Below are 15,490 nucleotides of genomic sequence, written 5' to 3'. Positions count from 1 at the left end.
AAAATGTAATGTGCATTCTTAAAATAGCTCACTTTTATCATGGGGGGGGGGGTAGGCTGGACTTGTTAGAGACTCTGACACTCATAAATACTGTTCTGTGGGGAAAAAGGCAGGAGAATTATTCATAAAGATTGTTTTGATGCTTGCGACTTAAATGTTTCAGCCATATAAACATAATTAAATCATAAAAAAATAATACCTACATCTTCTTTATGGTGGCGCTCACCAGATAATATGTGCTTTTGAGAGAGTGACGTATGTAAGGTGAAGTAGTTCGCATTTAAAACATGCACAGTGGAGAGAATGTTTGCATACCTCTATGCTACATTAATGTAATGTGGATGATATTTCTTTTGGATATTGTACTTTTGGAAATTTTACATGATTTAAGCACACTGCTAACTAAAATGACTGCTCCCTTGTGTTAAAAAATCAGTCTGAATTAGTCTAAAGTACACTATACATAGCAGCTATTAAAATAGGGAAAATGAATTTTGCCAGACTAGACAATACCAGCTTCTGAAAGTGCAATGAATGAATTACCAAATATATAAAATGTAAAAAAAGTTATCGGCTCTTTTTTATACAATTGACCTCTGAAGTTCAGGAAGTGAAAATGACCAAGTAGAGCTAGCACTTTTTTGAAAGGTGCACATTTGAAGTAAGGCCAAGCTGTATACTCTATAACCCATAGTACACCCATCAATCATACACCAAAATAAAGGGAATTAAAGGTTCTTTGCATTATACCTAAGATATACAAGGTCTTTTTTAAATAGCCAGTATAACCAGTGAGGAAAGCTGGGGACATTCTTTTTCTTTAAATTCCTAACCCTATGCAAAATGCGAAACTGTATAGCGCCACCTTTGTTATGTCATGTATAACATCACATGAAAAATGGAGAAAATAACCAAAACAAGAACAATAACAACAAGTAAAACTACCAGAATTGCTTAGATGATAAAGAGAGTGGGGTGGGGATGGATGGGGAGGTTATCTGAAGCATGGAATCCACCCTATATACAAGCTTGGCTTAAATGTGAACTTACTGAAGTAAATAAACTCACCTTTGTTCACAGAAGAATGTAGACATAAACCAGTCTTACCAACTGACAGAACTTTATCCAACCGCAGCATATTTACGCAGTAAATATGTGATGCAAATCCGACCAAAAAGAGATTTGTTTATGTCTTCTGTACAATCTAATGTTCCAAATCAAATACTGCAAATATCTGGTCACAAATACATTACAATAAATATTTCTGCATCCAGATAATTTTCTTTTCACAAAAATATCACAACAATGTAATGTTTGGTTGTGATGTGGAATTTAAACGTAAACACTGTCACCGCATTGTTTGTGCCAACTCATATCAGTACTGTGCACCGTACCAAACAATGTGACATCACATGCATTGGATATTTTGTGTTGACGAATGTTTTTGTCTTTCGTAAAATGCCCTGTTTATCTGTTTATTTGGATGGATGCTGTTTATTTGGATTAACGCTTATTCTTTGATTTATAGTTATCAAAAATGAACAACATACTTTTACTATTTCAACTTTTTGTTTGGGACTATATTTTACGCACAGCAAATGAAAGGTACAGCATCTGTCAGAATGAACAAAATTATTCATTCTTCTTTCTATCTAAATAATTTCTACTGAAATAAAACTAAGCCAAGGCTTGCAAAAGCTGGACATTATTCAAATTGTTTCATAAATTCAATATTAAATTGTTACCCATTTAAGATCCTCTATTTACACATCTAAATACCAGAACTGCTTTGCAATCCAGTTAAAAACTAGGACATAAATCTGAATAGCATAAACAAAGCATGGTCAATGATTTAATCTCTAACTGTGATGACCAAATACTGATGATGACATAGCAGTTCACAGTTGCTTTCTATATTCCTTTATAACGGCTGTAAAGTGGGTATTGAATCCTTCATAGTTTCTAAGTGTAATTTAACTCTACATCAGAAATCATGATTCAGCACTGAAAGACAAAATTCATAGTTAAACTGACCCTCTCAAAGTTCTTTTCCTCCTCCTCTTGTACACCTTTCTCCAGTCTGGTAAACTCTTCCAAGGTTCTGAACTCTGATTGTAATTTCTCATGGTCCTGTAGCAGTGTCTCATACTTGTCTTGTCTGAAGGAATAAGAGTCATAAGATGACAACTGTTGGGAAAAGAAAGTTTGGCTATGGCTATATCAGTTGGAAAATATTATATATACACAGATGGATATGAAAATAACTCTACTAAATGAACCATTCATTATCTCAAACATTACCAAATGAAAAAGGAAATTAATAGCTGCAAAATTTTCATTTTCAATGACTGCACACACTTTTGTTTCTGTCCCATGTGAAAATACCTAACTTTTCAGCCATGTCATGAAATATATCGATTATTCACTCTGAGCAAGCAAATTTTCTTTCTATTTTATGCTCATACATATTGGCTACTTCTTACTGTATCCCATGTGGTATTGTCAGTTGCTTAGCATTTATTTTCTGCTGTGTTTTATGTACATTCACACAGAATATAAGTAGATAAGTATAACAAATATATTTAGTAATATAATTCTCCTTGCCGATTAAAGGTAACAGCATATAAAAATAAAATAATAAAAATTAGGATAAAAGAGCATTTGCACATTGTTGGATTCGAACCAGGGTCATCAGTATGCAAAATGGCCATATTTACCACTAAACTACACAAGCATCATTAAACAGTTTCAAAATTTCATGGTCATAACATTATCAATGTCTGCAATCAAGATATTTATTTTATTTCTCTCCAGTGAAATAGCAACATTATTTCTCTCAGAAAATTCAGTAATTAACAGCCTAGCATAAAATAATAAAAAGTCATTGGGACATAACTCTTATAGTGAAACAGCAAATTAAACACTAACTTCTGCTGAGGTGAATATGAAATTGTATAAACCAGAATGTTTTATTACATGCCTTTAAACTTTCTACCCAAGAATGAGCTAAAATTTTACTGTCAAATCCCAAAAGTAGGAAAATGATACTGTAGTTTTCTGATTCCATATTACCATACTCTTAAACAGACTGAAACTACTTTTTCTCAGAGTTTCTTTTTTGTTACAAATGAACAAGCATGAATAACTATGCCCTCACAAAAATGAGTAGCATTATCTTTAACAAATCTGTATCATTAAGTTCCAACAATTTGTTCAATCCCACTGTAAATAACTGTCAACATAATGCTGTCATTCCCATGAAAAGTCCCCATCAGAGCCTCTCAGATTGTCCCCCTAGAAACAGTTCAAACACAACCAAGTGAGCCTAGGATAGATGATGATGCCTACCATGACACAAACTTTGACAACTACACAATAGCTGTAAATCACAATTATGGGTATGCTATAAAAAACCCTTGTTATTAGCATGTTCATTCATAAAACTTAAATTCATGTACATATCAGCTTTTTAAAAATTGAAATTCAGTTTATGAGCAAAAATCAAGTTCATGCAAAACAGTTGAAATCTTATGCGATTTTTTTCTCACTTATGTTTTGGGATTTTATTAATTTAGCTGAAAATTTAAAAGTATTAATACAAATATTATTATAGTAATTCGATCTTGACTGCTAGATCATATCTTATTGTCAACATCAGAAACTCCATATCATTATTTGTTGCTTCAACAAAATTTAAGTCTGGAAAAAAGACATGTGATACAGTCATTATGCATTTTGTTGCATTTAGCTGAAGACATGAATTACTGGAACAAAATTCTTCCAACATACAAAGGTTATTACTTATTCAAATTACTTATTTTACTCTTATCAAAATATTCTTTGCACTCTTACTCAAATTAATTTGAACTTTTATTCCAAGTATTCTTTTGCACTCTTACTAAAAATACTCTGCATTCTTACTCAAATTACTCTTTGTACTCTTATAAAAATACTCTTTGCACTCTTACTTAAATTACTCTTTGCATTTTTACTCAAATTACTCTTTCCACTCTTATGACATGACATGCTAATACAAAATGAAAATAACTGTTTCAAAGTCAAAATTAAAAGACTAACTTGCACATTTAAATCAGGATCATTACTACTTTTAGCTTAGCTTTCTTTTGTACTCTCAGGGCTGTTCCATTAAAACATATTTGGGACCCAGGGAAGGCACTTTTAAAGTGCGGGTACTCACCCATAGATGCAATTTAAAATTTTCTTATCATTTTAATATGAAATCAAATTACCCTGGCATATATTTTTTTTAAACTGCCTTCCCTGGGTACCATGTGTGTTTAAATGGAACAGCCCTCAATAATACCATTCACACTTGTATCAATGAAAACCCCACAAAACTTGAGTTAGCTACCAAAGAGCATCATTCAAAACAAAGCTCTAAATCTACAGGAAGGCAGCACCTTGAAATACTTTTTTCCCAGCTATGTTGTACCTTTTAATAACCCAGTTCCTAAATTACACACCTTAGGAGGTGGATCCAAATTTTTATTATGTAGTTCACATCAACTGTCATTAAACTTATCTAACAAATGAAGTCTCCTTCAGTCGATTAGTTGTGCAATATTACATATGCAAAAGAGCAAAAACACACCATTGCAACACTGAATGGCAATCATCATGGAATTCCACTATTTTTTCCCAAAAAAACCTTAGGTAATAATACATAACTTTAAGCTCTTACAATTCAAACAGCTCCTTCAGTGTGTCGTTTGTTCCTATGGTTGTGGATAAGAGCTCTGTCTTCTCTGGAGACTCTTCCTCCAGTATCAATCTTGATGGCTGAAACATTACAGCAGATTTTCGGAAAGATTCATCTTCCAAAAACATTGACATTGATCCCGGTGGTGAAAACTCTGGCAGTGCTGAAATTGGCATGATAAAGCATTACTCTAAACAAGAAGGCCTGGGCCTGCATTTTGATCAATGAATTCCTGCAAAATATGATCGACCCAACATCAAAGGTAGAGCATACATGTTGCAGAATAAATAGTCTATTTTTTTAATAATTCATCACAAATGCAGGATCCATTAAGGGGTTTAGAAACAAAACAAATGAATGACTTTAACCAAAACTTAAATCCAAATTTTCTCTGAATTAAATATTGATCCAAAGGATGGGCAAACCTGTTGCAAAATCAACTGTCTCAACTTCATAATTATTCTTTCCATCCTAGTAGAACATAGACCCAGTCTGCTCCCAATTTCAGAGGCCTGTGCACAGTAATCATCCTTTTCAAAGACACAGCCTACTTGTGGACTCAGAGTGGGGTGGAACAAGGGAATATGGCAGTAGCAACAGGTATGTATTACATCATTCAAAATATTTGTACCACCTAAACAATGCAGAATGCACAGCACTTGTAAAAATAATTATTTTAAAAGAGTTTTCTAGTCACTTCTTTTCTACCCCTACTTTTATATAGAAACACATTTTTGGTTTTTATGTTTTAATAGCAAATAAAGCTGAGTCCTGCATGCATGACAATTTTGTCATTCGAAACCCATGTGCATTATACAGACCTGCCACCCTGAGTGGAATGAAAATCAGGATGCCAAAGAAAAACAATCAGGATTTGGAGGGTAAAAAAAATGTCAAGATCTCTGCTGTCTTATGCTATTTATTTAATTTAAAAATGCACACTACAGTTATACCGTGAAAAAGTTATTTTTCCATTTTCATCTTTTATGTTTTAGTGTTATTTCAGTCAGTGATAAGGGCAATTAGACCACCCCAACAGATGGGAGGAAACTCCTCCACATCCTACCTGGCAACACCTTATTTCAGTTTAAATCAAATCAGAAGTGAAGACAATCCTCTTCAGGAAACCAATCTGATTCCAAATACAGAGCCCATTGAATCTATACATTAGTTCATAAGTACTTCCATTCATCGCCTCCCAAACCACAGTGATTAGAAGTGATGTGAACATACCCAAAGGAGAAAACTGGACAATCCGGTTTCAGAATGCCAACAAGCTAAAAATTTGCTACAACTGAACTACTCAATCCCTTTCTACAAGGAAACTAGGAAAGCACTTTTAAAATTTTTCAAACAACAAAAAGTGGCAGACTATCTTCAAAAGAGTAGACAAAAAAGCTAACAATCTAAAATATTTATAAGCACATTTACAAACCTCAAAGACACTTCAAAGTTAAGAGGTTATTGTACTAAAAGTAATTTTAATTACTTTCTCACCTGCCATCTCTGTGGCAAAATAAAAAGTAGGTGAGACTAAAAAGGAATTACAAGTGAGAATAAAAGAACACCTCAGGGATATTCATAATAATGATACCCCAGTGTCTAACCACCATCAACAATCTGATCATGACATAAACTGTTCAGTATCAGATAATAGAAATTATCCAATCTGATGCAACAGTTGCAACATTAATCAGAAAGACAGTGCACTCTATTGGATGCACCAATTACATATGCTAAAGCCAATTACTGTTTAAATGGGAATCCAGGCATTTTTAAACCAAGGTATTTCTAACCTATATGCTGACCAATTTTAATTAAATATTTCACAAGCAGTGGAAATTTTAAAAAGTATTTTCTGACCTATCCATAAATTTAACTTTCAATCATTGCAATAGCTCTGAGCTAATGAAACAACTGGAAAGCACTTATTCAATTATTTACATACGCTGTAGTTCTGCAAATCTTGGTCCAAATGTTGAAGCCTTCTTTCCCGGACACCACGTCATCCGTCTCTTTTTCTGAATAATGATAAAATACAACAAATCAGCATGCTTAATAAGCTGATAACAAAAATATTTTGTCAAATACAGGACACTGCTTTTAGCAAAGCTTTGTTTTACCTTTAAAGCAATTCTAGGACTTTTAAAATTGTAAGCCATTATAATATTATCCTACCTAAACTCGTGTCCGTAGAACATGAATGCCTCTGCCTGTTGAAATGCCTTAAGATGCACAAGCAGACAAAGTTTGATGAAAGCCCAAGACAGAGCCCAAAAACTAGTCATCTACAAGCTACAGCTTTTAAAAAGTGAAATGGAGTGTGTTGTCTCAGGATACATGCACATACTTAAGTTTCATAGCATCATTGACCCGCAAGTGAAAACTTAGAATAAATAATGCAAATGACCTGTAACAGTGACAATATAAACAACAATGATGCTGCAATTTTAACATATGCTCTCCTGAAGTTTCACACAGGTCTCACATATGCCACCTGAAGTTTCATACAGATCTCATATATGCCACCAAAGAATGAAAGATGGACCACAGTAGTCAAATTATGGCCACAAAAATTGTTTGGATAACGCCATTTGTTAAGGAGACTAAATATACCTTTTTCTGTCTATATAAACCCTGAAAGTCAAGTTTATATATCTGTATCACATTATTATTCTGATTTACTTTATAAACTTTTCTTTCCAATCCCTGTTAATTGTTAGCCATTCTTGTTGTAAAGCAACATAGAAACAGTATATATTTACCAAACTATGTCAAGGTGCCCCGAGTGGCCAAGTGGTCTAAAGCACTCATTGTTACGAATCACTGCCATTTCACCTCTATCTGTGTGGGTTCAAGTCTCAGGCTCAGCCAATGTAGGTACGTGAGAAAGCTTGCCGGTAGCTTCTCATGGGTCAGTGGTTCGTTCCAGGTTTTTTCCCGGGTTCTTCTTCCACTATTAATACTGGCCACCATGTCTAGCCTATCTTGTGCTGAAAAATGTCGTTAAACCCTATAACAACAACAACAACCACCAAACTATATCAAACCATATGAATGACAGAGAATTGAATATGATGAGCAGAACCTTGACTATTGGAACTTGGGGGACATAAGAATGGATTAGATCCAACATATGCTTATATATTATGTACTACATACCAATAATCACAGATTAAGATCTACCAATGCATATTGCATTATATATCTGTGCAGATGATGTTCATTCTAATATAATTACAATTTGTATGAACTGAATGCGTTTTCTGCAATTTGACTGGATATAAATGGTCATGTGATCCTGAACTGGAATTTTTTACACATCGATAAATTCTGCTGACTACTTTTGATTCCCTGTTTCCATGTCATTTGATGTGAAGTTGTATCTATACCAACCCATTATACCCTAATAATAACAACAATAAAAACCCACCCACCCGCTCCTGTGATTTCCAATCAAAATTTACAAACCACAGATTAAAATGGACCATTATAAGTTAAAACAATGTAATTGTTCAGACCTTCCTGCACTCCACCACTCATCCTTGTTGCTGACAAAGACATGTGGTAGGCTTTACATGCCAATCTTCAGAAATTATTGCATTTCACCTTAACATCATGTTACAGCAGCGGTTATAAAAGGTCAGGGTCATATGTCAAACAAGGGATCTCACTAAAAATGGACAATTTTGCTTGCCTTTGAAAGATCGAAATGCATAGAAAATAAAAACAACATTGCTATAACTACGTGCCATACACAAACATAATTTCTGAAAACAAGGAATATCCTGGTTTAACCGTAAAAGCCATTTTTGTTTATATTAAAATAATGATCATAACAATATATCACTGGCATGACCCACTATAACATTCTACCCCATATTACTGAATAAAATAATGACGAATCTTGGCTAGCAAAGATCAGGCTACGTATTCTATCGTAGTTAAGAGGCTAATAAAAGAAAACTTCAATCTACATAAAAGTGAATGTTTTGTTGATTAAATTTACTGATCTGATCTTAGAAATGAAGTCAAATGAAATTATAAGGATTAAATGATCATGGTTGGGTATTTACCAATGTGTAAAGTTTACCTAATCACTCACAAAGTTAAATGATCATGGTTGGGTATTTATTGATGCATACATTTTACCTAATCACTCACAAATTCCTGAATTTTTTGCAGTAAATTTTGTATTTGGATGGCACCTATGCTTATCTGCCAAACAATTATGTGGCACTAAATTATGCAGTTGAATGGTACAGATCCTAATCTCCCAGCAGATTATGTGGCAGCAAATCATACAGTTCTTACATGTATTAATCATGGGTAAATATAATAATAAATGCTGATAATCAAGTCCATACTAAATAACGCTTGTTTTTTAGTCTGTATTTATATTTGACAGAAACACTTGAGGTTCATGTTCTTGACTGGGCAGTGTTGCACTCAGGATTCCAAGAAGGAAAACAGTGTCCCTCTGTCTCCAAAATTCAATGGGAAAAAGAAAAAGACCAGAAAATATTTTCAATACTAGTATTGTATAATAAAAATGAGAGATAATTATTTTTATATAATGTGGTCCACACTGGACATTAATCGTTTCCTTAGATGCTAATATTATTGTAATAAATGTTTTATCTTAACTCAATATCTACCACTTTTTAAAATAAGATTCCCCTTTGCCTTTCAATTAAAAATTGTCCTGGGGTGCACAGGGCACACTAAATGTAATGAATGAAGATTTAGGCTAAATTATGTTCAGATATTCAATGTTCTACTGCATGTGAGTGTATACCCTGGGAACTGGTTCCTGTCCAGTAATGCCAGTTTTAGAAATTACAACCATCTGTCGCAGCTTCTCAATTAAGTTTTTCTGTTTTTCCTCAGCCTCTTCCTTTTCCTGTAACTTTTTTTCCAGGTCTTCCTTCTGCATGTGCATCTCATGGAGGTTTCCCATCTGGTCAAAATACAAACACTGATATATTCATTCAAACTGATAAAACTCTACTAATTAATTTGGTATAACATGCATATTATACTTTCATGCGAATCTCTTAACTATCCATCTAAGAAAGACAACCAGTATGCCTTGCAAGAAAAAGAAATGTGATTATGTGAATACTTTTCAATTACTAATGCCCAGTTACTCCCATGGTAGCGCTCCAAATTTTCAACTGAAGAATGATATCAATAAATATTATTAAACTCATTCTATATCATATATTGTTGACTGTTACTCTGGAATTAATAATATACAATCAAATCCTCCACATTACAGAGTTGTTGTTGTCAGTGTGGAACATAGTTACTTAAGTGGTATTCTTCTATTCTTCACATAATTTCAGAAAATGGGTTCAGTGATAACAAATCATGTTTGACTGTAGCCAATGAAGTTAAAAACCCAACTCAAGAACATTGGACTTACAATGTCAAAATGATTATTATCAACTTGTTCATTGGAATAAAGCTAAATCAAAAGTCTGGTCTAAATTCAATGTACAAGTCAGTGTTCTCTTATGCTCACTGAGGTTTAAAAAATGCAAGCAGGGACCTCTGACATAACCCAAAGGTCAGTTAGGTCAGGGTTGCAAAACTCCTTCATAAAAGTGTGGATATGTTAGCAGTTAGATTTCTTCAAGATCTGTTCTAAATGAATTAACAAGATAAAAAAGAATTTCTATCAAATTTCAGGTCCATATCTGATGGCAAATTATGTGAACACTTCATGCCAGGAAGCTTTCTGACAAATTTGGTAAAATTCAATTGTCAGACAGAGTTCTGAGAAATAATTTGAGGTTTTTCTATTTTTAGCCTGGTTTGATGGCAGATTAGCATCATTTGTAGGAATTTTAAAAACCCTAAGATAAGATGCATATTTTGATGTCATATCAGCAATTATTTGTACAAAACTGAAAGGCCAGCATGCTTTCTGTAAAATTTGGTCAAATTCTATAGAGCAGTTTTTCATAAGTTCTTTAAAGGTTTATTTAAGGAATTGAATAATCTGCATCATCTGTAGAATTTGAAATCCCTTCAGGCAATCATGATTTCCATTAGGTGTGGTTAAATTATGTTCCACAGGTTTTCAGATACTGTTCTAACTTTTTTCCTTGATTTCATTTTTAAGGTGGACAAATTTTATATCTAATGGCAGATAGGCATCTTTTGTACAAATCTAAAACAATTTAATTGCCAGAATGGGAGCTATTGTGGCTGGGTGATTAAGGCTGTGGACTGATAACCAGAAAAATGCAGCCCTGATTGGCATTCTTGATGTAACCTTGGCAAAGGCACTTTACTTGCTCCTGGACAAAGTAACCTTAAAAATGTTGTTGTGCCATAAAAGATTAAACCAAACCAATCATGTGAAATTTGGTTGAATGAAATCTGCCCAGTGATTTTTAAGAAGCTTAAAATAGCAAATGCTGACAGAAGACAGCCAACACGCATAACATGACAAACACTTTACACATGGCCATACCATAAGCTCAATTGATCTTAAAGTCAGTTAACTTCAATATGGTAGGATACTATCTATTTCACTGGAATAATAGTACAGCATTTCTGGGGTGAATGAACTGGAAAACTCACACACCAAAAAACAGTATTCTGTGTAACAATTTGCAAATGTAATATTTTTGTAAATCCATAGTAACAGATCCTCTAAGAAAAGAAACCTTCAAGACCAAAAGAAAACCTCTGAGAAATAATGAATGATAAATCATAAGTCAAATGAAATGTATGAACCTATACATGTAAAATACATGTCACAGCTGGGCAGCAGATTGATGTTAAAACTTAAAGTGTGAATTAAATGCATAATCTTCATGTGAATAGAAAAGTACTACAACAATTTTCAAGTGCAAATGAGTTTTTATTATTACCCATTTTTAGTCTGGTTGCACAAGTATTATTTATACACCATATTAATAATATCAACATCATCAATAAAGTAGAATTACTTTCATTTTCCTTTCTTTTTTAAAAAGCCAGTTCTAAATTATTTTCTCTTAGACCTGAACATAACATGTGGACTTTGATTTGAACAATCAACATTCTGATTCCAAAGAAATGAACAGAGTCATTTAAGATAATTAATTAACTTAGCATTTGTGGTGCAAAATATATAAACACTTTTCTTACTGTGTATGTGACAATCACTGTGTCACTATGTGAAGCATCTAATCTTTAACAGTTACTAAGCAATATTTTAAATGTTGTCCTCGATCGTACCTCTGAGATCTGGCTCTGAAGCCGAGTAATTTCCCGCTGATACTTCTTCAGCATGGCTGCATCTGAGAGAACTTCATTCAAATGTGGTTTGTTTCTAATTGTCTTGGCTCTGGATGCAAACTAAAATAAAATAAAGGCAAAAAATGTACACTAATTGTGGACCAGAAGAAAAGTTTTCAATACATCTAATACATATGTCATAAGTAACACGCAATAACATCTAATACATATGTCATAAGTAACATGCAATAATAAACACCTTTTATCTATATTAATAACATGTTATTTTCAAATTTACCCAAGGATTTTACAAACACACTGGAATTAAAGATCCATGTTCAATACAGCTAGACAATGACATAAACATTTTCAACTCTGTGGATTTACACACATGTAGCGATTCAGGATTTATGGTCTCTATAGCTAAACATTTTACATACATTATGGTCCCTGCAGCTAACATTTTGAATTCAGTAAATGACAATTTTTACAAATCTTACAACAAGCTATACCACAGCATTTTAAGAACATAAATTTCTTTCAGAAAATGTTTTGCCTCTGTGTTAGAAAACAATTATATACAACTGTAATTTCCAATATTGTTCAAAATGACTTGATATTTAAGCATCTAAGTTGTAAATAAATAGACATTGGATTCAATTGCTTGAATGGTGAAGATTTTTTCCACTCAACTGAACAGATTTTGTATCTAAAAAAAGCTTGTATAGAGCTGGGTACAACAAAAACATTTGTACTGCAGTATTTCTGAACATACCACAACACATAACATGAGTATACCGCAATTACATTAGTGACCAACACTTTAATGTTCTGAGATAGGAGAAAGGCACTATATTAATAACAAATTTCCATCTGACTATAGCTGAAAAAAACATCTTGCTCTGATTTATAGCAAAATAACACCATATCATGTCCATTATATATTTTTTTTTAAAAAAACAACATTATCTTGAGATAAAAGAAAAGAAAATATTTTGCTCAGTAGAAGATTGTAGCTCCCCTTAAAAAAGATTAAATAGCCAGTACCTTATAGTAGATGCATATGCTAGATGTTAGTTGTGTAAGTTGTAATCTAGAAACTGTAACTAGAGTTGATTCACCATACAATTTAAATAATACACAATACATAGGTTCAGTATAAACTTTATTGTAAATATAAATAGTCTTCGGCATAATGGGGGCAAATCCTGTCACAGCACACTGCACCAGCCAAGATCTGACTTGTTTTCATAGGAATACCTCAGGAAGAGAGAATTGGGGGAGTTTGTAGGGTTGTGAAGAGTGTCCAACACTTGTATGTGGAGCCACAAGGGGCTGATACGAGGTATATAGGGACACTGATAACCAAAACACAATAAGTCTGATCCTGAGGATTGCTATGATATCAAACATAAGCAAATACTTCATACAAGCACTGCAGGAAGTGGGTATGAAATATATGGGCATAATAGTTGAATATATTTAATTACTGACACAAATTGGTGATCAAAACCAAAGTTGTGGATGCATGAAACTTGGCAGTGATGAAACTTGGCAATGGCAATACCTGAGGATGAGAGACTTGGAGAGTTTGTAGGGTTGTGAATCATGTCCAACACCTGTATGTGGAGCCGCAATGGGCTGATATGAGGTATATAGGGACACTAATAATCGAAACTCGATAAGTCTGGTCCTGAGGATTGCCATGATATAAACATTAGCCGATTTGACAAAGGCCCCCCAGAACAGAGCTGGAATGGTATGCTATGCAAGAAATGTCCCAAATAAACATCATAGTAGAAGGAGGCAAGGCGGGCGGTTCTTTCGGCAAATAATGCTAAAAAGTATATGCAACATCTGCATGGAAATGAATGCATCTCTACAAGAGTATCAGTTATATGAATAACACCCTAACTGACACAATGTTTCGATCATATGCTCCAACTCTGTCATCTGATTGGTTCAACATGACAATGTATCTAAATTGAGTCACTAGCTTATTAAAATATATTGGCTGCAATGACATCATGTCTGGGCAGATAACCATAGTCGACAAAGAGGGGCCCAGCAAGGGGCCAGAGAAGGATGCATTGTATCACTCACACTGCATTTAACAAATTAAATTATGATGTAGCTGACACCCTGCGAAAGACATATTCCTGACATTAAAGAGCTTGTTAATTAAAATAGGAAGTGTTGGTGCCAAAACCTATAATTTACTAGCTACACAGCTGATATAATAGGCAGCGAAACTTTCAGTAGGATGTCACATACTATGGGTATTAGAGTGGTATGCCAACACCCAGGCAAGATATTTATCAGAATGGGCCAGTAAACATAAAACACAAGACTCAACAAACTAAAACATATTTAGCGAACTTGAGAAATTTGAAAATATTTGGATGATTATCGGTCTTACAAAAAATATATGTCCTTAACAAATATCAAATATGCAAGAAAATCACTTTAAGAAAAGATATTTTTATTTTTTAAGCCAATATGTTTTTTTAAATTTGTATTTGAACTGAATATCTTAAACAAAATCCCATTTGGTAACCAATTTGGCATATGTGACACATGTCAAACATGTGATTAAAAGATCATGAATATATTTATATTTGTAATATTTAAAATTAATTTCTGAAAAATACAACCGTTTTGTATTTTAAAAAAATTTGTTACAAATTATTTTGTCATGTAAAACAAAAGTATGCTATTAATAGCATTACATTTGTAACAAGATTACTCAGAAATTTCCATGCATTCCTAACTGAAGTAAACTACCCATGTACCAGTGCAGTGAAAAGGTACATCGGTACATACCACCAGAAAAAATAACATGGCAAATGGATATACTGGTAATATGACACACCTCTAATCTCCAGTGTTCATTTCCCCCCCCCCCAAAAAAAAAAATTGTTCTAAAACCTTTGGGACAAAGAAAGTAATTCCAAACAAAATCAAAATCTCTAATCAGCAATATTTCAATGTCAGTAAAGTTCAACTTGTCAGGAGTACCTTGCATTATCAATTCACTGTGTACAAGATTAAAGTATTTCAGTAGACTCAAAAAATACTGAAGAATACTGAAGCCAATATTATAAAAATCTAAGAAATATTGTTCCTTTATTCAAAAAATGAAGCCAATATTATAAAAATCTAAGAAATATTGTTCCTTTATTAAAAAAATTTACCCAGTTATGGCACGCTATAATGTGCTCTGCCATCTTCATATAGCCTGAACAATTAACCAATTATGACTTGCACTATTATGAACCATTGGCAAGGTGGCATGTGATGTCACATCATGTGCTATTTTTACAGCTCCAACATCATGTTGACATCTGAATGGTTTGATTCATATTCAACAAGGTGAATGTAAATCACATTCTCAAAATCCTACTTTGAATATCTCTCTCTTGCATCTATGTGCACAATATCTTGAATGTGAAAAAACAGCTTTCAGTTACAAATATTGCTGATAAAAATTAAATCATTCACCTAAATGAAAAGTAATAAAATAATGACAGTTAA

At 33.3% G+C, this 15,490-nt stretch overlaps 1 protein-coding gene across 1 annotated transcript in view; it reads right to left on the bottom strand.

Annotated features, from left to right (window-relative positions):
• The window catches only part of LOC149806602 (uncharacterized), a 186,706-nt gene that overhangs the window by 117,123 nt on the left and 54,093 nt on the right, over positions 1-15,490 (bottom strand). Inside the window, exons 12-16 of the mRNA XM_089955423.1 lie at positions 11,957-12,076; positions 9,519-9,680; positions 6,669-6,741; positions 4,703-4,883; positions 2,035-2,158 (exon numbers count right to left, since the gene is read on the bottom strand). Coding sequence (XP_089811549.1) covers positions 2,035-2,158; positions 4,703-4,883; positions 6,669-6,741; positions 9,519-9,680; positions 11,957-12,076 — 660 coding nt within the window. The remainder of the gene's footprint in view (positions 1-2,034; positions 2,159-4,702; positions 4,884-6,668; positions 6,742-9,518; positions 9,681-11,956; positions 12,077-15,490) is intronic.

The sequence above is a fragment of the Sinohyriopsis cumingii genome, chromosome 1 (assembly GCF_028554795.1).
Source record: "Sinohyriopsis cumingii isolate HCF-2022 chromosome 1, ASM2855479v2, whole genome shotgun sequence".
Classification (NCBI taxonomy): domain Eukaryota; kingdom Metazoa; phylum Mollusca; class Bivalvia; order Unionida; family Unionidae; genus Sinohyriopsis; species Sinohyriopsis cumingii.
This window is presented reverse-complemented; position numbering and strand designations above follow the sequence as displayed.